Here is a 27,145-nt window from a genome sequence, read left to right as displayed (position 1 = left end):
TCGTGGTCCGTGAAACTCTTCAGCTCCTAACGTTTCGTCCAGAGCTGCGCTGGACATCTTCAGAGGGGTGTTTCTCCTCCGGTGAGTCTTGCCGACTGACGGGTCGGACGTCTGAGAGCGACTTGTGTATCGTAGAAAGTGGGCGTGACCAGAGTTACACGTGATATGCAAAGATAACCTTTGTCAGAGATAAAACTTAACTATCGATCGTAATCTCGTCACGGATAAAACTGTCTAGCAATTCTGTAGTGCTACTGTCCAAATATCACTAAGTTTCATGGTCTCTTCTTTCCGATTAAAATTATCCTTATGTTTATATATTTCAATTGCTTCTCTACAAAGCCGTGGGTAATAGTTCGTCGTCGTAGATAAAATTTTTGTTTCGGGAAAACTTCACTTTATGATTTCCTGGCTGAAAAGCGTGTTCTGCTACAGCCGATTTATCTGTTTTTCCTAATCGGCAAAGACTTCTGTGTTCTTTTAACCGTGTATTTACGCTTCTTTTTGTTGTTCCAACATAAACTTTACCACATGTACACGGAATTTTATATACGCCACTGGCTGATAGAGGAGCGCGTTTATCTTTTACAGACCGAAGAACATGACAAATTTTCTTCGTTGGTCTAAAAACAGGTCTAATATCATGTTTACTTAAAATCTTTCCAATCTGATCCGTTACTTTTTTTATAAAAGGGAGAGAGACTGTATTCTTCCATCGTTTTTCGGACTTGTCCTTAAGCTTTTTGTTGTTTGGGTGCAGAATTCTGCTTACTTCTTTCTTTGAGTAGCCATTTTTTCTCAAAAGCGTGCTTCAGATGTTTTAATTCGTCATCTAGATACTCCGGCGTGCAAATCCGTCTGGCACTGTCAACGAGACTTGCAATCACACCTCTTTTTTGTTTTGGATGGTGGTTAGAGTTTTTATGTAAGTATCTGTCTGTGTGCATTATTTTTCTAAAAATCTGTTGTTTCAAGCTTGCTTCTGTCTGTCTCATAACTAAAACATCCAAAAACGGTATTTTGTTATCATTTTCTCTCTCCATGGTAAACTGGATTCTTGGATTTATATTATTAAGGTAATCAAAAAATTCCCCTAAGGCTTCTCTACCATGTGGCCAGACCACAAATGTATCGTCTACATACCGATACCAGCGAGACGGTTTCTTATCTGCTTTTTCCAAGGCTGACTGTTCGAATTTCTCCATGTAGAAATTAGCTACTGCAGGACCCAATGGGTTATCCATTGCTACGCCATTAAGTTGTTCGTAAAACTCATTATTCCACTGGAAATGACTGGAAGTAAGACAGTGTCTGAAAAGAGCAGTCAGATCTTCTGGAAAAATATCTGTTATAAAATCCATAACTTCATTAACTGGAATCATAGTAAATAAAGATACTACATCGAAACTTACTAAAATATCTTCAGGAGTCAGAATTAAATCTCCAATTTTCTCTATAAAATGACGTGAGTCCTTTATATATGAGTCCGTTTTTCCAAAATATGGTTGTAAGCGAGTTGTTAGATATCTTGCTATTTCGTACGTAGGAGAATTGATAGTACTAACAATCAGTCTCAGAGGTAGGTCCTTCTTATGTACCTTGGGTAGGCCATAGAGTCTAGGACACATAGCTTCAGTCTTCAATAAATAATTTGATAAAATCGGCCACTTCTATTCAAAAAGAAGAAAAAAGAGCTTTATTGAAGACTGAAGCTATGTGTCCTAGACTTTCTTTAAGACAGGTTCCCAAGTGAAAAAGTGCAGGTTTCATTAACTTTGTGTGGAATGTCATGAGGAAAATTATATCACTGCTATGAACATCCCCAAAACATACACAGTGTGACACTGATGTAAAATTTGAAGGCAGTTTATACCATATGTGTTGCAACTGTAATGCAGCAATTTTACTGTCACCATGGTCAGTATCTTGGTGTTGCACAGTTAAATTTTGATGTTAATAATCTGTCTGATTCTGTATTTATCACAGAAGAAAAATAGACTGGAGTATGTCATGAAAAGTTATGACGAAAGACACCATTTTTCTGCAGTTTATCGAGTTATTCTGTCTCGATTTCATTTTTTAGTCATTAAGACTTTTGATATTACCATCCCCAGGAATTACGTAACAATTGCAGAACATAAAAGATGTCAGATTTAAATTTAGTACCAGCAAAATATGGGTGCATTTTAAATGAACCTCCACCTTTTAGTTTTTTAGCACCTTCTGTGCTCGCATTGCAAAACCAAATCTTTTTTTTTAGGTGTTTAGAAGACTGCTTTTCTAATGAAAATTGTTTAAAAGAGTTCAGAACACTTTTTGTAAAAGTGAGCTAAAAATAGCAAGTTCTGGCATTTTTACAAAAATTGTTAACCTCAATTTGTAAACTAATGGAAAGCAGCACGAGAATGAAGTTTTATTTTGTAAAACCTTGTATTGGAAAGTTATTACATGCAAAGTCTCAGGTTTATCATACAATTACTTCTGAAGATATAAAAAGCTAAATGTCTCCTTTTTTCCAAGCATCTTTTTTTTCCTCACGACTTTGCTTATAATTATCCTTATGAAAATTGCTCAAGAAATCTTTTTCATTATTTTGCTTAAGAGAGCCCAATAAGTTTTACACGATGGTAAAGATTTGTTTCTTTCAAAAAATATTGCTGGCGACGATATGTTTCAAAGTTGCTGACGATTTCGGGGGTGCTTTTTTGATAGTTGTACAATGGGGTCAAACAAATGACTGCAGCTCTCTAAGCACTATATTGACAAAAGTAAAACTTTACTTACCCATGTTCATTGGGAACATATGTGGATTTTTGCACAAAATTTTAGCAATGTCTGTAATGGTCCTACAGAAACCTCTAGACCACTTACAAATAAAATCTGGCTGGGGTGCAGCTTTGAGAATACTGCCCATCTGAGAATGTCTTATGACCTGTTGTTCTTGGTCCTGATCATGGAGATATCATCAATGAATGTCAAGGAAAGTCCACGACCAGACTGGTTAAACAATGTAAATACTACCTTTTTTGCAAATTATATAGGTATCACAATAACAAATTGCTTTTTCTTTTGTTAAAAGAATATGTATTGGACTTAAAAATTGATTATCATTAAATTTCTAGTAACTGGTCAATCCATACCAAATGGTCCAAGCACTGGTTGTTTGGACATCTCAAAAAATTGATAGTCACTAGGTGAATTCTCTCGTGTTTCAGGGACTCAAAAATATTTTTGAATTTTTTTATCAGTTATCATTTAGATGCAATGGCCATTTTTCATTGAGGCCGCAAGCATTCTTTCACATTCACAATCATCTGCAATTTTTTAAATTATTTCAAATAAGAAGCATTTAGCTCAGCACACACAGTACTATAAATTAAAACCATGATCACCTGTTGTCGTTGTTGTCTTCAGTCCTGAGACTGGTTTGATGCGGCTCTCCATGCCACTCTATCCTGTGCAAGCTTCTTCATCTCCCAATACTTACTGCAACCTACATCCTTCTGAATCTGCTTAGTGTATTCATCTCTTTGTCTCCCTCCACGATTTTTACCCTCCACGCTGCCCTCCAATGCTAAATTTGTGATCCCTTGATGCATCAGAACATGTCCTACCAACCGGTCCCTTCTTCTTGTCAAGTTGTGCCACAAACTCCTCTTCTTCTCAATTCTATTCAATACCTCCTCATTAGATATGTGATCTACCCATCTAATCTTCAGCATTCTTTTGTAGCACAATATTTCGAAAGCTTCTATTCTCTTCTTGTCCAAACTATTTATCGTCCATGTTTCACTTCCATACATGGCTACACTCCATACAAATACTTTCAGAAATGACTTCCTGACACTTAAATCTATACTCCATGTTAACAAATTTCTCTTCTTCAGAAACGCTTTCCTTGCCATTGCCAGCCTACATTTTATATCCTCTCTACTTCGACCATCGTCAGTTATTTTGCTCCCAAAATAGCAAAACTCCTTTACTGCTTTAATTGTCTCATTTCCTAATCTAATTCCCTCAGCATCACCCGACTTAGACTACATTCCATTATCCTTGTTTTGGTTTTATTGATGTTCATCTTATATCCTCCTTTCAAGACACTGTCCATTCCGTTCAACTGCTCTTCCAAGTCCTTTGCTGTCTCTGACAGAATTACAATGTCATCGGCGAACCTCAACGTTTTTATTTCTTCTCCATGGACTTTAATACCTACTCCGAATTTTTCTTTTGTTTCCTTTACTACTTGTTCAATGTACAGATTTAATAACATCCGGGAGAGGGTACAACCCTGTCTCACTCCCTTCCCAACCACTGCTTCCCTTTCATGCCCCTCGACTCTTATAACTGCCATCTGGTTTCTGTACGAGCTGTAAATAGCCTTTCGCTCCCTGTATTTTACCCCACCCACCTTTAGAATTTGAAAGAGAGTATTCCAGTCAACAATGTCAAAAGCTTTCTCTAAGTCTACAAATGCCAGAAATGTAGGTTTGACTTTCCTTAATCTTTCTTCTAAGATACGTCGTAAGGTTAGTATTGCCTCACGTGTTCCAGTATTTCTACAGAATCCAAACTGATCTTCCCCGAGGTCAGCTTCTACCAGTTTTTCCATTCGTCTGTAAAGAATTTGTGTTAGTATTTTGCAGCTGTGACTTACTAAACTGATTGTTCGGTAATTCTCACATCTGTCAACGCCTGCTTTCTTTGGGATTCGAATTATTACATTCTTCTTGAAGTCTGAGGGTATTTCACCTGTTTCATACATCTTGCTCACCAGATGGTAGAGTTTTGTCAGGACTGGCTCTCCCACGGCCGTCAGTAGTTCCAATGGAATATTGTCTACTCCGGGGGCCTTGTTTTGACTCAGGTCTTTCAGTGCTCTGTCAAACTCTTCACGCAGTATCATATCTCCCATCTCATCTACATCCTCTTCCATTTCCATAATGTTGTACTCAAGTACATCGCCCCTGTATAGAACCTCTATATACTCCTTCGACCTTTCTGCTTTCCCTTCTTTGCTTAGAACTGGGTTTCCATCTGAGCTTTTGATATTCATACAAGTCGTTCTCTTTTCTCCAAAGGTCTCTAATTTTCCTCTAGGCAGTATCTATCTTACCCCTAGTGAGATAAGCCTCTACATCCTTACATTTGTCCTTTAGCCATGCCTGCTTAGCCATTTTGCACTTCCTGTCGATCTCATTTTTGACACGTTTGTATTCCTTTTTGCCTGCTTCATTTACTGCATTTTTATATTTTCTCCTTTCATCAATTAAATTCAATATTTCTTCTGTTACCCAAGGATTTCTACTAGCCCTCGTCTTTTTACCTATTTGATCCTCTGCTGCCTTCACTACTTCATCCCTCAGAGCTACCCATTCCTCTTCTACTGTATTTCTTTCCCCCATTCCTGTCAATTGTTGCCTTATGCTCTCCCTGAAACTCTGTACAACCTCTGGTTTCGTCCATTTATCCAGGTCCCATCTCCTTAAATTCACACCTTTTTGCAGTTTCTTCAGTTTTAATCTACAGTTCATAACCAATAGACTGTGGTCAGAGTCCACATCTTGCCCTGGAAATGCCTTACAATTTAAAATCTGGTTCCTAAATCTCTGTGTTACCATTGTATAATCTATCTGGTACCTTCTAGTATCTCCAGGATTCTTCCATGTATACAACCTTCTTTTATGATTCTTGAACAAAGTGTTAGCTATGATTAAGTTATGCTCTGTGCAAAATTCTACAAGACGGCTTCCTCTTTCATTTCTCTCCACCAATCCATATTCACCCACTATGTTTCCTTTTCTCCCTTTTCCTATTCTCTAATTCCAGTCACCCACGACTATTAAATTTTCGTCTCCCTTCACTACCTGAATAATTTCTTTTATCTCATCATACATTTCATCATGATCACCTAGCTGAATGTATTCCTTAATATAGTTTCAATAGCTCAAATTCTTTGGTCGCAAATTTAAAAGAGACAATTTTTGAACAGTATTTTTCCAAGGAAGGAGTATTTTCTCAGCCTTAATGTTCCGTGCTATTACAATACACATTATAGTTACTTTTCATAAAGTATCAATGGTGAGAAGCTTACAGTTAGAAAAAAACACTTTTACAAAAAAAAGGAAGAGATTTTTTGAATTTTTCCTTTCTTTTTCCTGCAATATCTTTGTCACGGGACCAGATAAAAATTTGAAAATTACACACTTGGTAGACCTCTATGATGCAAAACTTCAGTATAAATTTCAACTTTGAGATTCAATGGGAAGTCACAAAAAATTATCGAAGTGAGTAAAAAACACATTTCTTAATATCTGGACTAATGGGGCCAACTAATTACATTTTCTTGTTCTCACATTATTTATATTTAATAGAGTGTTCACTGAACAACAGAAATTGCTTCACTTAGTTTGGGTGTTAGGTTAAAAATTCACCCAGCTGCAGTTGTAAATTCCAGGGGAGACAGCTCCTTCAGTACATTTTAAACAGGCATTCAGACTTGATCCTTTTCAACTTTTTTAAAGGAGGTTCTTGGTCCTGATGGGTGGTAAAATGAAACATGCACATCTTGGTTTTGAAAATCAATATTATCAACTTCGGCAATCTGTCACTGTTCACCATAAACACAAGCCACCACATCCTTATTTTTAAGTGTCAGGGGTACAAGTTTTCTGTACTGATTACGTTCACTACCTGGGGATGTTAACTTTTTTTTTATTTTTTATTTTTTTTTGTGGTTTTAGGGCGCACAACTTCAATGGTCATTAGCGCCCAGACTACGTTAAGAATGCACCGCGAGGCACAAGTTTAAAACAACAACTAAAAGGGAAAACACGATAAAAGACAGACTGACAGGCATAGTATTAAAAAACAGCATCATCAAATGTCCTTAGAGAGGTTTGTCAAATTGATAAAACGAAGAACGCGAGCAGCTGCTCGTGGGTCATCCGCTAAAATGGCATCTAGAGTACATGGCAGGCCAAGATCAAGACGCAGTGTGTTAAAATCCGGACAGGAAGTTAAAATGTGGTGGACCGTCAGCAATTGACCACATGGGCAGAACGGCGCCAGCGCAGCCGTCAGCAGATGGCGATGGCTGAACCGGCAGTGTCCAATTTGTAACCGGGCCAAAACGACCTCCTCCCGCCGAGAAGGGCGGGAGGAGGACGTCCAAGCCGCGGGAAGAGGTTACAAGGCCCGAAGCTTGTTGTCTGTAAGTGCAGCCCAATTGGCATGCCACAGCGATAAAATGCGCCGACAAATTACCCTGCTACACTCCGACGAAGGGACACAACAAGAAGCTGTCCGAGGCTGGAGGACCGCAGCCTTGGCCGCGGCATCTGCAGCTTCGTTCCCACGGATACCGACATGGCCAGGGACCCACATAAAGCTAACCGGAGAACCGACGTCCACCAGCTGCTGAAGAGAGCGTTGGATCCGGTGCACGAAAGGGTGAACTGGATACGGATCACTGAGGCTCTGGATGGCGCTCAGGGAATCGGAGCAGATGACATAAGCAGAATGTCGGTGGCGGCAGATGTAAAGAACAGCCTGGCAGAGAGCAAAGAGCTCAGCTGTGAAGACCAAACAATGGCCATGGGGCCGGTATTTGAAACTTTGTGCCCCGACAATAAAAGAACACCCGAACCCGTCATTGGTCTTTGAGCCATCTGTATAAATGAAGGTCATATTGATGAACTTCGAACGAAGTTCAACAAAACGGGAGTGGTAGACCGAACCAGGGGTAACCTCCTTTGGGAGCGAGCTGAGGTCAAGGTGAACGCGAACCTGTGCCTGGAGCCAAGGTGGCGTGTGGCTCTCGCCCACTTGAAAGGTTGCAGTGAGTGAAAAATTAAGGTGTTGAAGGAGGCGACGAAAGCGAACTCCAGGGGGTAGCAGGGCAGAGACATACAACCCGTATTGATGGTCGAGAGATTCATCAAAAAAGGAACGATAAGACGGGTGGTCGGGCACTGACAGTAGCCGACAGGCATACCGACAAAGCAGTATATCGCGCCGGTAGGTGAGTGGCAATTCGCCAGCGTCAGCATGAAGACTCTCTACGGGACTAGTATAAAACGCTCCGATCGCAAGTCGTAAACCCCGATGTTGTATGGAGTTGAGGCAGCGTAAGATGGATGGCCGTGCAGTGGAGTATACGAAGCTCCCATAATCCAGCTTGGAGCGGACGATCGACCGATATAGACGAAGCAGGACGGTTCGATCCGCTCCCCACGACATACCACTGAGAACACAGAGGACATTTAAAGAACGGGTACAATGGGCAGCCAAATATGACACATGTGGAGACCAGCTAAGTTTCCTGTCAAATGTAAGACCTAAAAATTTTGTTGTCTCCACGAATGGGAAAGCAACGGGACCGAGTCGTAAGGACGGTGGGAGAAACTCTTTGTAGCGCCAGAAGTTAATACAGACCGTCTTCTCGGCAGAAATACGGAAGCCATTGGCGACACTCCAGGAGTAAAGACGGTCAAGAGAACACTGAAGACAGCGCTCCAGGAAACATGTACGCTGCGCGCTGCAATAGATGGTAAAATCGTCCACGAAAAGGGAGCCTGATACATCAGCTGGAAGGCAATCCATTATTGGATTGATTGTTATGGCGAAGAGAGCGACGCTCAAAACTGAGCCCTGTGGCACCCCATTCTCCTGGCGAAAGGTGTCTGACAGGACAGAACCCACACGTACCCTGAACTGTCGATCCATTAAAAAAGAACAAATAAAAAGAGGGAGGCGACCGCGAAGGCCCCATGTATGCATGGTGCGGAAAATGCCCGCCCTCCAACAGGTGTCGTAAGCCTTCTCCAAGTCAAAGAACACAGCCGCGGTCGGGCGCTTCCGCAAGAAGTTATTCATAATGAAGGTCGACAAGGTAACCAGATGGTCAACAGCAGAGCAGCGCCTACAAAATCCACATTGTACATTGGTAAGTAGGCGTCGAGACTCGAGCTGCCAAACCAAACGAGAGTTAACCATTCGCTCCATCACTTTACAGACACAGCTGGTAAGCGAGATGGATCAATAATTGGAAGGCAAGTGCTTGTCCTTCCCCGGCTTAGGAATCGGGACAACAATAGACTCGCGCCAGCATGCGGGACCATGTCCCTCAATCCAGATACGATTGTAAGTACGAAGAAGAAAACCTTTACCCGCAGGAGAAAGGTTCTTCAGCATCTGAATATGAATAGAATCAGGCCCTGGAGCGGAGGACCGTGACCGGGCAAGTGCGTTTTCGAGTTCCCGCATGGTGAATGGGGAATTATAACTTTCACGATTCGAGGAGTGGAAGTTAGGTGGCCTAGCCTCCTCTGCCTGTTTTCGGGGGAGGAAGGCAGGGTGGTAATGAGCGGAGCTCGAAGCCTCTGCGAAAAAGCGGCCGAAGGCATTGGAGACATCCTCAGGGGCCACAAGGACGTCATTCGCGACCATCAAGCCAGAAACTGGTGAGTGGACCTTAGTGCCAGATAGCCGGCGCAGGCCACCCCAGGCAACAGAAGGAGTAAAACTGTTGAAGGCGCTTGTGAAAGCAGCCCAGCTGGCTTTCTTGCTTTCTTTAATAACACAATGACACTGCACATGTAACTGTTTATAATTGATACAATTCGCCACCGTAAGGTGGCATTTAAAAGTGCGTAAAGCACGTCGACGAACACATAAAGCGTCTACATGCTGCGGTCCACCAGGGGACCGGTAAGCGACGTGGAGAAGAAGTAGGGTGAGGGATGGAATATTCAGCAGCAGTGAGAATGACTTCCGTGAGGTGTGTGACCTGACGATCGCAGCTTGTGAAGGTTTGATCCTGAAAAGGTCGCCCTGGAAGAGAAGAGCCCCCAGTCTGCTTTGGAGATGGTCCAACTAGATGAGCACGGAGAGGGGGTATGCTGCAGGAGATGGATAACACACGGGAAGTGGGCGCTCGAATATGTATCAGAAAGTGCATACCACTCAAACCGGCATGCAAGTTGGGGAGTACATATAGAGAGGTCTAAATGGGAATAGGTGTGAGATGTGTCCGAAAGAAAAGTAGGGGCGCCAGTATTGAGGCAGACAAGATTGAGTTGGTTGAAAAGGTCTGCTAACAGGGAGCCCCTCGGGCAGGATGCTGGAGAGCCCCAAAGGGGATGGTGGGCATTGAAGTCGCCAGTTAACAAAAATGGTGCAGGTAGCTGAGCAATAAGCTGCATCATGTCTGCCCTGGTAACGGCAGATGACGACTGAGTGCAAACGGTACAAATGGAAAATGTAAAAGTGGGGAGAGTAATTCGGATGGCAACTGCCTGCAGGCCGGTGTGCAATGTGATGGGATCGTAGTAAATATCATCCCGGACCAGCAACATAACCCCTCCATGAGCCGGAATACCTACCACAGGGGGTAGGTCAAAACGCACAGAGGTGTAGTGTGCAAAGGCAATTTGATGGCATGGGCGTAGCTTCGTTTCCTGGAGGGCTAAGACGAGCAGACGGTGCAAGCGGAGCAGCAACTTTAAGTCCTCTTGGTTGAAGCGAATGCTGCATATATTCCAGTGAGTAAGTGCCATCGTAAGAAGAAAAGGAAGATGAAAGAAGGGGTCACCTCGAAGGCCGCTGAGGGCCTCGCTTCGAGCGAGCACTGCCGCCACTATCAGTAGGCGGACAGTCATCGTCCATTTGTTCTATAGGTTCAACGGCCATCTTGGTAAGATGGCCGGGAGGGGGAGCTTCCTCCGCCGGTGAACGGCCAGATGTTCGGCTAGCAGCGGTGCGGCCAGGAGGAACGGGTGACGGCCTGGGGTGGCAACCGCTGGATGGCGCAGGAGAATTAATGCGCCTTTTTTTTTTTTTTTTTTTTTTTAAGGGCGCTCAACTGCTGAGGTCATTAGCGCCCAGTCACTGTTGTTAGAGCACATGGAATTGGTTAAAACTCAAGGGGATGGGGGGACACCAGAAGGACCTGACAAAGATGCAGATAAAGTAAGTGAAAAGGTTAAATGTCTTTGGACAAGCCAGTTAAAGTTATAAAACGCAGAATACGAGCAGCTGCTCGAGCGTCATCAGCTAAAACATCCGGTAAAGTAGATGGTAGGGACAGGACAACACGAAATTGACTAAAACGGGGACACGACAATAAAACATGGCGCACTGTTAATGCCTGACCACAAGGGCACTGCGGGGCTGGGTCACCGGAGAGCAGGTAGCGGTGGCTAAACCAGCAATGCCCAATCCGCAACCTTGTCAGAAGGACCTCCTCATACATCCCCACGAACGTCAGATGACGGGACACAGTGGGAGGCTGGCCGAGGCAGGAGGACTGCAGCCTTGGCTGCAGCATCCGCAGCCTCATTCCCAGGCACTCCTACATGTCCGGGAACCCACAGAAAGCTGACAGAACCACCATTATCAGCGAAAGAATGGAGGGACTGCTGTATCCGTTGAATCAAGGGATGGACCGGATAGGGAGCTCCAAGGCTCTGAAGAGCACCGAGTGAGTCAGAGCAGAGTACGTACGATGAATGGCGGTGGCGGCGGGCATACTGAACGGCCTGATGGAGAGCAAAAAGCTCGGCCGTAAAGCTCGAACATTGGTCGAGGAGCCGGTATTTAAAGGTGGCGGCCCCGACGACAAAGGCACAGCCGACACCATCGTCAGTTTTGGAGCCATCGGAGTAAATAAAGGTGTGACCGGCAAGGCGAGCACGAAATTCGACAAACCGTGAGCAATACACTGCAGCCGGAGTACCCTCCTTCGGGAGTGAGCTGAGGTCGAGATAAATATGAACCGGAGCCTGGAGCCAAGGTGGTGTTGGGCTCTCACCCTCTCTGAAGGTGGTAGGGAGAGCAAAATCCAATTGTCGAAGCAGGCGACGGAAGCTGACTCCGGGGTACAGCAGGGCAGACACATACAACCCGTACTGATGGTCGAGAGAATCGGCGAAGAAGGACTTGTAAGAGGGGTGGTCGGGCATAGACAACAGCCGGCAGGCATACCGACACAGCAGTACGTCGCGCCGGTATGTCAATAGTAATTCGGCAGCTTCAGCATAAAGGCTCTCGACAGGACTAGTGTAGAAGGCTTCGGTCGCAAGACGTAACCCCCGGTGGTGGATGGAGTTGAGCCGGCGTAAGAGGGATGGCCGAGCGGATGAGTAGACGAAGCTCCCATAATCCAGCTTCGACCGGACTATGGACCGATACAAGCGAAGCAGGACAGTGCGATCCGCTCCTCAGGATGAACCACTAAGAACTCTGAGGACATTAAGGGAACGTGTACAACGGGCCGCCAAATAAGAGACATGTGGAGACCAACAGTGTTTCCTGTCCAACGTGAGCCCTAGAAACTTAGTTGTGTCCACGAATAGGACAACAACAGGACCGAGATGTAAGGATGGCGGAAGGAACGCTTTATATCGCCAAAAGTTGATACAAACTGTCTTCTCTTCAGAGAACCGGAAGCCATTTGCCATGCTCCATGAGTAGAGGCTGTCTAGACAATGCTGAAGGCAGCGCTCCACGAGGCGCGTTCGCTGGGCACTGCAGTAGATCGCGAAGTCATCGACAAAGAGGGAGCCTGAGACATTAGGTGGAATGCAATCCATAATTGGATTGATCGCGATGGCAAAAAGGGCTACACTCAAGACGGAGCCCTGAGGCACTCCGTTCTCCTGGAGGAAGACGTTGGACAATACGGAACCCACACGTACCCTAAACTTCCGATCCGTTAAAAAGGAATCAATAAAAAGGGGCAGGCGACCGCGTAGGCCCCACCTGTGCATAGTGCGGAGGATACCTCCTCTCCAACAGGTATCATAAGCCTTCTCCAAGTCGAAGAACACGGCTACCGTTTGGCGCCTTCGCAAAAAGTTGTTCATGATGAATGTCGACAAGGTCACAAGGTGGTCAACAGCGGAGCGGCGGTGACGAAAGTCGCATTGGACATTAGTAAGTAGTCGTCGAGATTCAAGAATCCAGACTAACCGAGCATTAACCATGCGCTCCATCACCTTACAGACACAGCTTGTAAGAGAAATGGGGCGGTAACTAGAAGGAAGGTGTCTATCCTTCCCGGGTTTGGGTATAGGAACAACAACGGCGTCACGCCAACGCCTGGGGACTTGACCGTCGGTCCAGACGCGATTGTAGGTACAAAGAAGGAAGCTTTTGCCCGCCAGAGAAAGGTGTGCCAGCATCTGAACGTGAATGGCATCTGGGCCCGGAGCAGAGGATCGGGACAGTGCAAGCGCACGTTCGAGTTCCCGCATAGTAAAGGGGGCATTATAAGTTTCCAGATTCAGCGAGTGGAAGGAAGGTCGCCGAGCCTCTACTGCCCCTTTCCTGGGAAGGAAGGCAGGGTGGTAAAGGGCGGAGCTTGAAACCTCTGCGAAAAAGCGGCCAAAGGCGTTGGAGACAGCCACAGGATCAACAAGGACCTCATTACCTGAGGTCAGGCCAGGTGCCGAGGAGTGGGTCTTAATGCCCGACAGCCGGCGCAGGCTACCCCATATGACGGAAGAGGGAGTAAAACTGTTAAAGGAGCTGGTGAAAGAGGCCCAACAAGCTTTTTGCTGTCTTTGATGATTCGACGGCATTGCGCTCGGAGTCGTTTGTATTCAATACAATTCGCCAACGTAGGATGGCGGCGAAAGGTGCGTAAAGCACGTCGTCGAGCACGGATAGCGTCCCTACAAGCCTCGTTCCACCAGGGGACGGAAACGCGACGTGAAGAAGAAGTAGTACGAGGAATGGAACGTTCGGCAGCATTGATAATAACAGCCGTGAGGTATTCGACCTGACTGTCACAACTGGGAAAATCGTGGTCCGGAAAGGTCGCCAGGGAGGAGTAAAGTCCCCAGTCAGCTTTCAGTATGTTCCAGCTCGAAGGACGTGGGGATGGGGTGTGGTGCAGGAGACGAACGACACAGGGGAAGTGGTCGCTCGAATATGTGTCAGAAAGGACATACCACTCGAACCGACGGGTAAGAGTGGTAGAACAGATCGAGAGGTCCAAGTGGGAGTAGGTATGAGTAGAGTCCGGGAGGAAAGTTGGGGCGCCAGTATTGAGGCAGACCAGATTGAGATGGTTGAAGACATCCGCCAAGAGTGAGCCTCTTTGACAGGATGCAGGAGAGCCCCAAAGGGGATGATGGGCATTGAAGTCGCCAAACAATAAGAACGGCGGGGGAAGCTGAACAATCAGGTGCATCATGTCAGCCCGACTAACAGCAGATGACGGTGGAGTGTAGATGGTACAAACTGAAAAAGTAAAAGCAGAAAGAGTAATGCGGACAGCTATTGCTTGGAGTGGGGTGGTCAATGGGATGGGATGGTAATAGACATCGTCCCGAACGAGCAACATGACCCCACCATGAGCTGGGGTACCGTCCACAGGGGTGAGGTCATACCGCTCCGAGGTATAGTGGGTAAAGGCAATACGGTCAGTCGGGCGCAACTTGGTTTCCTGGAAACCAAGGACGAGCGGACAGTGCAGGCAGAGGAGCACTTGTAATTCCTCCCGATTAGATCGAATACCTCTTATGTTCCAATGAAACAACACCATCGCTAGTCAAAAGGTTGGGGGAACGAGACGGGGGAAGAGCTGGTCACCTCGACGGCCGCGGAGGGCCAGGTTGCGAGGGAACAACGCTACAACTGACGGGAGGTGGATCCGGTTCCATCGACTCGTCGCCAGCTGCGGCCGCTGTCCCTGATAGTGTAGGAGGGGCCGCATCATTTGCCGACGAAAGGCCGGTGGAGCGCCTGGCAGCAGAGCGTCCCGGCGAAACTGAGGACGGCCGGGAGCAGCGACTCACGGATGAAGCGTCAGACGAAACGCGCCGGGGTGGAGAGGGGGATACAGACTTCTTCTTGGAGGCCTTCTTGGAAGGCCAAGGAGGCAGAGGGATGGTGGGCTGGACCCGGAAAAGGTCCTCACGCGCGGGGTCCGTTTTGGAACGCCGGACCTCGGAAGCTGGGGTCCGGAACGTTTCCCCGATGGACGCCTGAGAAGAGGATTGCTTCTCAGGTGGCGTGGGGGGGGGGGGGGGGGGGAGGAGGAGGAGGAGGAGGAGGAGGAGGAGGAGGAAGGGTGGCCCCTGGGGCAGAGGGGGTGGGGGCCACGGGGGAGGAGGATTTGGAAGGGAGGGATTTGGGAGGCGGAGGCAGAGCCCCCTGATGGGCGGAGGAGGCGGAGGGGGGACAGGATAGGGGTGAGGATACCGCGGAAGGAGTGGACACAACTGAGGCAAACGAAGTGGTCAATGGCACGGGATGAAGGCGGTCATATTTCTTCCTGGCCTCAGAATAAGAGAGCCGATCCAAAGTTTTAATTTCTTGTATCTTCTTCTCCTTCTGATAGGCGGGGCAGTCTGAGGATCTAGGCGAGTGGACGCCAGGATAATTAATGCACCGAGGTGGTGGGGTGCATGTATGTTCCTCACGAAGAGGACGTGCACAATTGCCACAAAGGGGCTCAGCCTCACACCGTGACGACATGTGCCCAAAGCGCAAACACCTAAAACAGCGCATAGGAGGCGGGACATAAGGTTGCACGTCACACCGGTAGCACACCACCTTTACCTTCTCCGGGAGAACGTCCCCCTCGAAGGCGAGGATAAAGGCCCCGGTGTCGATGCGACGGTCTTTGGGGCCGCGCTGGACTCTCCGGACGAAATGCACGCCGCGGCGCTCCAGGTTGGCCCTGAGCTCCTCATCAGATTGTAGCAGGAGGTCACGATGAAAAAATAACCCCCTGCGTCCTATTTAGTGCCAGATGTGGGACAATGGATACTGGGATGTCCCCTAGGCGGTTGCACGCCTGGAGCGCCGCCGACTGTGTGGCGGAGGTGGTCTTGATAAGAACGGACCCTGATCGCATCTTGCTGAGAGCCTCGATTTCCCCGAAGACGTCCTCAATGTGCTGAACAAAGAACATGGGCTTGGAGGTGGCGAACATCCCCCCATCGGTTCGAGAACAGACCAAATAGCGGGGGAAGTACTTCGCCCCAAGCCGGCGGGCCTGTCCCTCCTCCCATGGAGTGGCCAAGGGGGAAAGGGCAGGAGAACCAGAACTAGAAACGGTACCTTTTCTTTTGAAAGACTCGGCCGCAGAGCGACCTGATACGTGTTGACGTTTCATCTGCGAAACGTCCGCCCCGATACCACCCACTCCGACCAGGGGCTCTCCCCACAGGCGCCACCCAGCCGCAGCAAGGGCCACCTGGCAGGATGACCATTGCCGGGAGTCCTGATGCCCCAAGGAGACGGGCATCTACTCCTTGGCCGACGTCGGGAGGGTACAGCTCAGGTATCGGCAGTACGATCCCTGTGTTGTCAGGGGGCTACAACCTAGAGGGTACATGACGACCCCACCACAACGGGCTGGCTACCGTGCTGGATTTCTAGTGCCATGGAAAGTCCATCATAATTGCTGGTGCAGATGGAGATGCACTATGGGCGTAACTTGGACAACCCATCAGGCGTTTAGGCCCAATTTGAGGAATAGTGGGTACGGTTACAACGCCGGTGCAATGCTGAGTGCCAAGGTCTTAGTGCACTTAGGACCAGTGGTACACCATGTAAGGTGTCCTTCCCCAAAAGGCTCGTACTTCTGTAGAATTTTGAAAAATGGAGGTCAAACCCCAAGGGGGACCATCACATAGAAGGCCGAAATGGTTGAAACTCCTTTTAGTCGCCTCTTACGACAGGCAGGAATACCTCGGGCCTATTCTTACCCCGGACCCGCAGGGGGGTTAATGCGCCGTGGCGGAGAAGGAGAACTGTGCTTCCTACGAGCCTTCTTGGAAGGTCGTTTGGTGGAAGTACTGGTCGATGGCCGGGAGGTCGAGGTACGTAGGACGTCTGCACGGGACGGTTCCTTCTTGAAGGCCCATGCATCTGACTTCTGGGTCTTCGTCTTAGCAGAAGCTGATGAAGGGGCTTGTGTCTGTGGGGTGATGGGAGGAGGAGTGGACGTCGACCGGGCGATCTTAGTACTGGCCAAACAGACGACCGTGGTGCTGAAGATCAGATCGCATGTCTGGGTTGCCACCTCCCTGGTAGTCCGAGGTGAGGCGAGGACAGTACTGTATTTCCCCGCTGGGAGCAGCGTCGGCTTCCTACTAGCAAACAGCTTGCGAGCAGCCGAGGTGGACACTTTCTCTTTGACCCGAATTTCTTGGATACAGCGTTCTTCCTTATAGATGGGACAGTCGCGGGAGGACGCTGCATGGTCACCCTGACAGTTCACACAATGAGGAGACGGAGGTGGACAGTCACCCTCATGGGCATCCCTGCCACAAGTGACACATTTAGCCGCATTGGAACAAGACTGGCGAGTGTGATTAAAATGCTGACACTGGTAGCAGCGTGTAGGTGTCGGGACATAGGGGCGAACAGAAATAACCTCGTAGCCCGCTTTGATGCGCGATGGCAGCTGAACACTATCAAAGGTCAAGAAAAGTGTCCGGGTCGGTACAAGGTCATTGTTGACCTTTTTTCATGACCCTATGGACAGCCGTCACACCCTGCTCAGCGAGGAAAGACTGAATCTCCTCGTCAGTCAATCCGTCGGGGGAGCTAGTATAGACTACACCACGAGACGAATTCAAAGTTCGATGAGCCTCCACCCGGACAGGGAACGTGTACAGGAGTGTGGCCCGAAGCAGTTTTTGTGCCTGAAAGGCGCTCTCAGTTTCTAGTAATAAGGTACCGTTACGCAACCTGGTACAAGATTTGACAGATCCGGCTATGGCATCTACGCCCTTCTGGATAACGAAAGGGTTGACAGAGGAGAAATCCTTTCCGTCCTCAGATCGAGAAACGACGAGGAACTGTGGGGCAGGCGGTAGTACTTTTGTCACTGGTGGCTGGTCATGTTTCCGTTTGTGGGCAGAAGTCGAGAGAGAAGAAGAAAAATACATTGCGGAGGAATCCCCCATGATTGCCGGCGTCTCCGATGGCGCACTCCTTCCTTATGGGGACCCTCTCAGAGGGCACTCCCGCCTTAGGTGAAGGTTTCTCGGGAGGTGTGACTTGAGGTGTAAACAGACGGAGGGACGAATCGGCATGGTCAGAAGGTATCAGCTCAGGCAATCACCCCTCCCCGGGCCTGACCTTTACCAGGGGGTACGTGTGTGCCTTACTTGTCTACCCAGGGCGGGGAATTACGCGTTACCCCGTCACCGGCTACGCGTGCGAATGCGTGGGTCGGCCTTCAGGCGCGCACAGGGAGGAAGGAAGAAGAGGAAAAGGAAGAGAGAGAGAGGACAGACTGTCTCAAACGCTGAGGCGGAGACCAGAGCAGGCAAGCAGGAGAAGGCAGGCAAGCAGGAGAAGGCAGGCAAGCAGGAGAAGGCAGGCAAGCAGGAGAAGGCAGGCAAGCAGGAGAAGGCAGGCAAGCAGGAGAAGGCAGGCAAGCAGGAGAAGGCAGGCAAGCAGGAGAAGGCAGGCAAGCAGGAGAAGGCAGGCAAGCAGGAGAAGGCAGGCAAGCAGGAGAAGGCAGGCAAGCAGGAGAAGGCAGGCAAGCAGGAGAAGGCAGGCAAGCAGGAGAAGGCAGGCAAGCAGGAGAAGGCAGGGGAAAGAGTAAGGAAGACAGTGAGATGGAGAAGAACAAAGTAAGGAACCAACCAAAGGAAGGAAGAAACGAGAAGGGAAAAAACCAAAAAGACCACAAATATAGGTCGTGGAACCGTCCGTCTCCAGACGCAGGCGCTAACTACCCCCTTGAGGGGGATGGACTCCTTTTAGTCGCCTCTTACGACAGGCAGGAATACCTCGGGCCTATTCTAACCCCCGGACCCGCAGGGGGAGGGGATGTTGATGTGATCTTACACTTGAGCAAGTTGTGCGACAGATATAAAACAATGACAAGATCAGAGGCCTTTGATATTCTGACAAGTGTTGAATCCTTCTTCCATGACATTTGTGTAGAGTTCTTGTATTTCCTTACATTTTACACAATCACAGCTAATCCTTTTTATCTATTCTTTACAGAATTTAAATATTTCTTGAGATGCCAAGATCCAGTACTCAAAGGTCTGCTGAAGACTAGCTTTTGAGACAGCTCGCTTTGTTGTACCCCAGACACCAAAACACGCATTCTTCCCATGCCATTCTGCATAAAGTCCATAGTCTTCTTTGTGAACGTGTGTGTGTGTGTGTGTGTGTGTGTGTGTGTGTGTGTGTGTGTGTGTGTAAAAATGGCTTGCAGCAGCATCAGAGAAGCAGAGCAGTTTGTTTATGGAACGGTGGTACTGTTCTATGTAGGCCTAGTTTGTTAATTGCAATTGAAAAGTGCGCACTTTATCTTTATGACAGAACACAAATGGGTGAACTGTGGCCTGTTTGTTTACCCAGTAGTATCCTTGTACTTCAACTTGAGCAAAAAAGGAATAGTTTTCAGAAACGTCAGCAAGAACTAAGCATTCATCAACTTTCAGAAATTTGCCCTGAGCTTTGGCATAAAATGATGCATTTTCAGTTTTCCAAGGTTAGCTACCAACACTTCATAAAACTCTTTTCATGGTTTTGTAATTGTCACCATTTCTATTTTCTACTGACAGGCAACAAATCATCATCTTCCGATTCTTCACACATGTCAAGTAAAGCTTGTCTGCCTGGACAGTCTTGACATTTTCCCATGATCATAGAATTGTAATTGCCAGTAGTGCAAAGCAGAACTTCTGAAAGGTCTTTATACTTAACTCCAAGACTGGCCCCACCTGTCAAGTACTTTACATTCAGTGGTACAAACGGATGCAAATATTATGGGTGCCAGATGCCCCAGCAACAACACAAAATTTCGGCCTGAAGTCGCAAAATTTTGACCTTCCAATTTTAACATCAGGATTTTATTTTTTTGAATTCAATGAATAATGCATTTAAAGCCGTACAATATTAATGTTTTTGTCTCTGAACTTTAGTACCATTTTCTTTAACAGAAACATGATCATTTGTGCCAGGCATAAACTGCTGGTTATTGTTATCTTCACAAAACCTAATAACTTTTTCCAATTGTGTTTTCATCCACGAAATTAGGTGCACTTTTCCTTTTGTAATGTAGGTAAAAACCCTTTTGTTTCACTAATTGCCTTGTTAATTTACCCAAACATTCTGACACATTAAATTCTTTTGCTTGACTCCAAGAATTTAGTAGTAGACTGATAATCCTAACTTTGCCCTCTTTGTTTGAAATATGACATTTAGTTTTTAGCTTTTCTATCAAATCATCATATTCAGTTGGAGAATTTTTAGCGCTTCGATGTGGTTTAGTACATTTCTTGTTAAAAGAAACTTCCCAGTTCTTTTTGACAATAGTTGCCACTTTCTCAATTTTTGCATTCAATGGGAAAGGTCTTTCTTCATTTAGTTTTCTAATTTTCTAGCAGGAGAAACATTTTGGATTTCACAAGCTAAATCCTCTTTTTCTGTAATATCTGATGAGTCACAAAATTGTTTATCTTAACTACCACAATACCTTTCTTTGTTCATTACAAATATCTTAGAGTAACATGATGGGCAAAATGACTTTCCTGGAATTGTATCAACAAAAGGGTTTTTATTTTCAGAATAATGATCAAACGATATTTCTCCCAGACTTTTTGTTGCAGGCATCTTTTGTTTCTTAAAAGGGTGCGCAAGTTAGATTGGCCAAAAAGATGGTGAAATTTAAGTATTTGATTTCATGCTACTTGCAAGTTGAGTTAACCTCTGAGCCAACCTGTACGTAAAACAATACTTTTTCTTCTTCACTGTAATCTTCAATCAAAGTAATATCTTTAGGAAATATCCTTACACACTTTTATGGCAAGCTTCATTAATAAGAACACCAGTAGAACACAGAGTACATTGTTAACCACATACTTCAAGAGCTCAGTAACTGAGTGTGGCTGAACAGATGGTGGTGGAAGGGGGAAGACACACAGACTTTTACAGGCTTGTCTGTGAGTCTGTACAGACTTTCAGATGCTGTCTGCTAGCCTGCTGAAACTTTCTGCAGAGCACTGTTTCAATGAATGATCACCCATTATTTTAATTTCACGAGTTTCTTCATCTGTTTAAATCATATAATTCATATACTTTATTCCACGGGTCCAGATATTGCATATATTAAGAAACATATTTTTTACTCATATTTGTAATTTATACTGAAGTTTGATATCATAAAGGTCTATTGAGTGTGTAATAGTCAAATTTTTATCTGGTCCCCTAAAATAGATATTACAGGACAAAGAATGAAAAAATTCAAAAATTCCTCAACATTAAACATCCTACACATACACTAAATAGCATGCTACATACTGATGTGGAAGAATGATACTATCAGTTGAAGCATTACATGGCCATTTGTAAATGTGCTTCACCTCACCACCCACCACCTTGTGTGCACACTGCCATAATAAAGTGCCTTGCATCCGTTACGTGATTACAGCTGCAGGTTCTTCAAATAATGAAGAAATCAGTTTGTTTTCCTTGTGTCTATACAATACTGAGTGATGGACTTCTTTTATGGGATACTAATAACATTGTAGAAGATAGATGTATGTTATATGAATTATATGTGGTGTTACACACAGACACACACACACACACACACACACACACACACACACACACACAGAGAGAGAGAGAGAGAGAGTTGTCAGCTAGTTTACTACCACACTCATTTCCATCACAGATACTGTGGTACAAGAAAGGAGACTCCTTGAAGACTGTGATTGGCATATGATCAGGCCAAGGAAGGTATAAAGAAATCAATAGGGTGTATCCTTGGCAATGTCAGAAAATAAAAAGGAATCAATGGATTAAAGCCACAGAAAACTTGGATCGAAAAAGAGACAGCCATACAGCTCGGAGACTCCCGAAACACTTAAGTAATGATCCATCTACAACAGCTGTAGACTATGTCATTACAGCCAATAAAATAGTACATCAGTTATTGCTGAACATGATGACAACCCACAAAAAAGACAATACTGCAAAGAAAAGAGAACAATCTGCCTACATCATCATTCAGCAGGGAAGAATTAGATAAAGCTATTAAACAAAGTAAGAATGGAAATATGAGCTGGCTTAGATGATATACAAACAAAGCAATTAAGCACTTTAAAATAACAAAGAAATGGATACTGCAACTCTCTAATACTTCCGTGAGCAAATGTCAAATCCCGAAGATATGGCAGAACAACCAAGTGATTGCTTTGCTGACACCTAGTACAGAAGGGAATAATCCAAAGAGTTTTAGACCATTTCATTACTTTGTCATCTATACAAACAGCTGGAAATAACACTCTTTAATCACCACCTAGCTATAGTCAACGCCATGCTATTACCTCAACAAGCCGGATTTCATCCCGGTAAAAGCTGCACTGGACAACTGCTGAATCTTAAACAGTTCGCAGAAGATGGTTCTGAAGCTCCTAAGATGACAGGGGCAGTATTTGTCAACTTAGCAGCAGCCTATATCGCTGTCAACTACCAGCTAGTGCTAGGCAAGGTATACAATATGACTATGGATTTTAGCCTAATGAAGTTCACAGCAGCAATTCTGCAAAAGCACAGGTTCTTCATTGCCTTTCAATGGCAGTGCAGTCAATGGAGACACAGAAATGGTCTTCCCAAAGGAAGTGTGTGTGTTCCAATCCTATTCAGCCTGTATACAAATGACCATACTACAGCCCCCAACAACAGCAGTTTCCTGCATACTGGTGACCTCTGTCTTGCCACTCAGAGCTCAGACTTTGAATCAGTGGAGAACATCCTCTCAAATGCCCTTCGAGATCTATCAAGATATTATAGCACATCTTAAACCAAACATTTCAAAGCCTCAAGTGTGTGCTTTTCATTTGAGAAACATGAAAGCTACTTATAAGTTGATCATAGTATGGTCAGGAGTTGAGTTACAACATTGCTACATTTCAAATTACCTACGAGTGACACTGGACAGATCTCTTACTTTCAAGGGAGACAGCATGAATCACAAGTTGAAAGTTTCCACCAGTAACAATCTGTTAAGAAAATTGCCTGGATCACAGTAGGGCACACAACCTGAAAACATCCAAACATCTGCACTTGAATTAGCCTATTCCTCCACTGAGTATGTTTCATCAGTTCGGTATAATCACACACCGAACAGGTAGATGTAGCTCTCGATGACACCTGCAGAATTACAACAGGTTGTTTGAAATCTGCTAGTGTCTAATGGATTTACTGCATGGCAGGAATGTAGCACCTCCCATTTGAAGAGAAATTGGGGCAAATAAGGAACAAAAGATAGGGGACCAAACCCAAACTCTCATCATGTGTATGGGCTTAAACCTCATTCGCAGTGACTGAAGTCCAGGAAGAGTTTCCTTAGTACATCAAACATACTTGGCAACAGAGTTGAAAATGCTGGGGTGCAACTTTGGAGGGATAAGACTTCCCTTCCATCTGAATGGAAAACAGTTTGAGAAACATTGCCTCCAGGACACGACAAGGAATGGAGGACCTGGAAATCTTTGAATAAGCTGAGGATCAGGAGTGGGTGGATCAAGTTTTAATCGGCCAAGGTGGAGCTACACAGTACAGAAAACAATATTAACTATGACTGCGGAGAATTCTATACTGTCCAGCACATGCTTCAGTGTCAATTGTGTCCACAGTCTGCTGTGCTGCAGAAGACCTCCATCAAGTGACAAAACTGGACTGGAAGAGGACAAATTTTGGCCAAAGACTATATGAAATGTTAACTGTACCGGTACACCAATGTATGTCTCTGACATGACAATAATAATTATGGATATTTCTCTTTATCAGAAAGTAATATAAAGCATGTTTCAATATTGGGACCTACAACAATCCCAGTAAGGAGTACAGAAACAAAATTTATTATGAGTTGAATGGAGCAGTTTAATAAATTACTTGTTGAAAAATTCCACTCCACTGAAGAGTATCTTCACAGGGATTCATTCCTATATTTGATTTTAATCCGTAGTAGTAATGCAATTATATAATATTTCATTCTACTGTGCTGCACTTTACGAAAAAAAATCTACATTTCTACTTCTTTCAACATAGAAGAGCTTCGTCTACTTTGGAATCCACAGTTACTTACTTAAGGCAATTTAATATCAAGCAAATCAAACAAAAGCATAAATGCAGATTTTTTTATGGTAGTCGATTGCTTTTAGAATATGAAATCTGTTACACAAACAATTCATGGATACAAGGATACGGATTACTTTAATAGTATTCACAAACACACCCAGCGAACATATGAAAATACCTATAATTAAATTTTCACAACTTATATTTTACAAGACTTGCTGTTAACTATTAAAGAAAATAACTAATCTAACAAACAGCAACCGTTAATACATTAGAATATATAATATTCACCGTCCAGTTCTTCGCCGTGAACCATGAAATTCTGAGTTTCCACGGCAAGGAAATTATTTCCCAAATCATCTCCGCTTTCACTTGTATCCATTACCCCTGCTGTATCACTTCCCAGCAGTAGTAAATTAAGTCTGCTTCACACAGTTCACGCTATACACTCAGCAATATCAAGACAACAGACTTCTAGAATTCTAGAACAGTAGAACACTATTTACATTTTGACGAACTACAACAACTAATATCTTTGCGTAGAACAAACAAAAGTCACCGATATATTTTGCAAACACTAGATTAAAAAATACACAAAACTTTCGGTCAGTCCTGTTAAACACTTAGTAAAACTCTTGAATATTGTTAATTCCTTTTGCGGGGTTTTAAGCAGAAGAATTCGAGCAAGCGGACAAAAGACGTCTTCATGTTATCATGTTGGTTGGACTGATTATTGACACTAGACATTTTGTAAGCTATCAAAGCGCGGGTAGTTTTGTTTAGCAGCAATTTTTTTTATGCCGATCTCTACCTATTTTCCTTATTACGGGTCATGTATTTACATGTCGTGTTCTCTTTTTTCTAAAAACCGTATTTAATTGCGAATTTATGTTTCTGAGATGGAGTATTTTGCGGTTATGTAATGCCCATCAATAAGAAAAGTTTAGATTTTTGGAAAGAAGAATATAAATTCGTCGGAGGAAATCTTCAAAATGTGCGATCGTATTGTTGTTTTAGTTGATATGGATTGTTTTTACTGTCAAGTTGAAACTCGATTAAATCCAGCCTTAAAAGGCAAACCCATGGCTGTTGTGCAATATAACCAATGGCAAGGAGGGGGGTAAGTTTGCGTGAAAAAGGTAATATTTTTCAGTTAGAACACATCATCTCTTTTGATTGCCATTTTCAGATGCATTGACAGGAACGCTATAGATATTTGGAACAACAATAGTTAATGTGGTGTATAACGCCAGCTGTAACTAGTAGCCGATAACGACGCTCGTACAGCATATTTTACAACTATATCTCGCTGTGTTGATAAGAATATTTTGTATATTTTCATTGGGATTGTTTTCTGTGACAACATACCTTACTTAAAGGACTCAGCAGAAGTGACCATTAAAATTTTTGTGCAGATAGCCACACATTATAAACAGTGCTTTTTAACTACTTTAATATTACTTGGACTTATTTCTCATCACGTCTACACCTTAATTGTTTTTGTTACTGATATAAAATCAAGTTTTAGCTGAACTGTGATATTGTATAACTGAACGCACTGATACCAGATGTTATCTTCCTCACATGATGTACTGATGTGGTGTGTGATGTCATACATGCATGTACGGGAATGGAACAGGACGCTAACAATATATTTTGTCCCTATATTATTTTTTGAGAATGTATGTTGTGTTGACAGATTGATTGTAGTGTAGCACAAGCTATAGGTTAAGTTGAAAGGTGACTGTTTGGTTGCAAGATGGTGAAGCCAATAAATGTGAATACAAAATCTTAATTCTTATGAAATACTGATCTGTATTGCAGCTTGAGGTCTAGTTTATGTTGAGAATTGACAGTTTTAGTTTAGTGAAGCAGTACCGAAGGCTTCAGTTAATCTGCCAGTAGGCTAAAAGCCACAAAAATAATTTAAGGCTTTGGTTCCCTGTGTGGGGTTCACTTTACTACTGTGTATTCGTGCACAAAGATATTAAACATGCTGTCATCCAACATAAAACAAGAATTTGGGAAGTCTTACCATTTTAAAAGGAAACTATAAAGGTGCATTAAAAATTATTGGATTACCTTGCGTAAAGACTTGAAAAATTCAGTTAGATCATGGCAAATAGCAGTAATAGCAGTGTTCATTGTAAAGGTTGTTCTGTTGTTACTGATGTAGGTAATCATTTTCTTTGAAAGTGCCAATGTAATCAAGTAAATATTCAACTACCAATAAATGATAATCAGTTATTGTCTATTATTACTAAGGATGCAGCAACATTTTTTTCCAAAAAAAAAGAAATGGGGTAATTTACTAGGTTAGACTACATTTAATTGATATTAGCACAAATATGATCTAGAATGAAGAGCTGTATATTGATACTTCACTGTTTATACAGTATACTGAATAAGTTTTTATGATTTACTTGTCTTTTGTTGGTGTATACCTTGACTTGTTGTACAGCTCTGAGGGTTTTCATTGCATGTCTATGTGTATTTCCTGCAAGCCACCATGCAGTGTGTGGCAGAGGTTACATATGGTATCAGTATCATATCTCTTCTTTCTTGTTTAAGTTGATAAGAATAATTTGGAAGAACAACTGTCAGTTACTAATTTATCTGATTTTTCTCTTTGTGATCATTCCATTACTTGTGTATGAGAGGAAGTGTTATGATGTTGCCTGACTCTTCTGAAATGCATGCTCTCAGAAATTTGATGGCTAACTTTTCTGTGATCAGGGTGACAATTCATCTGGAAAACCTGGAATTCTCAGGGAACTACGTTTTACATGGAAAAGTCACGGAAATCTCAGGGAATTTTGGGAGTTTTATAAAATTTCTTGGAATTCTGTGTTTTTAATCTTGCATTAGAATTTGATTTTACGAAGTTTTATATAACACATATTTTAAAATACTTGATATTTCAAAGCGTATTAATTATATGAATAGTATTCCATATGAATTATTGAAACAAAGATGAGGTGACTTACCGAACGAAAGCGCTGGCAGGTCGATAGACACACAAACAAACACAAACATACACACAAAATTCAAGCTTTCGCAATAAACTGTT

The 27,145-nt window shown here is 44.3% G+C and overlaps 2 protein-coding genes across 3 annotated transcripts in view; one reads left to right on the top strand and one right to left on the bottom strand.

Moving 5' to 3' along the window:
* Positions 1-24,612, bottom strand: part of LOC124795530 (nuclear transcription factor Y subunit beta) — a 114,807-nt gene extending 90,195 nt beyond the window's left edge. For both annotated transcript variants that reach the window (XM_047259602.1, XM_047259603.1), the window contains exon 1: positions 24,367-24,612. In XM_047259602.1, coding sequence (XP_047115558.1) covers positions 24,367-24,457 — 91 coding nt within the window. In that variant the 5' untranslated portion in view covers positions 24,458-24,612. The remainder of the gene's footprint in view (positions 1-24,366) is intronic.
* A 225-nt stretch (positions 24,613-24,837) lies between these two features.
* LOC124795003 (DNA polymerase eta) overlaps positions 24,838-27,145 on the top strand; it is a 197,713-nt gene continuing 195,405 nt past the window's right edge. Inside the window, exon 1 of the mRNA XM_047258757.1 lies at positions 24,838-25,195. Within this exon, the coding sequence (XP_047114713.1) occupies positions 25,068-25,195 (128 nt within the window). The 5' untranslated portion in view covers positions 24,838-25,067. The remainder of the gene's footprint in view (positions 25,196-27,145) is intronic.

The sequence above is a fragment of the Schistocerca piceifrons genome, chromosome 4, assembly GCF_021461385.2.
Source record: "Schistocerca piceifrons isolate TAMUIC-IGC-003096 chromosome 4, iqSchPice1.1, whole genome shotgun sequence".
In the NCBI taxonomy this organism is placed as follows: domain Eukaryota; kingdom Metazoa; phylum Arthropoda; class Insecta; order Orthoptera; family Acrididae; genus Schistocerca; species Schistocerca piceifrons.
This window is presented reverse-complemented; position numbering and strand designations above follow the sequence as displayed.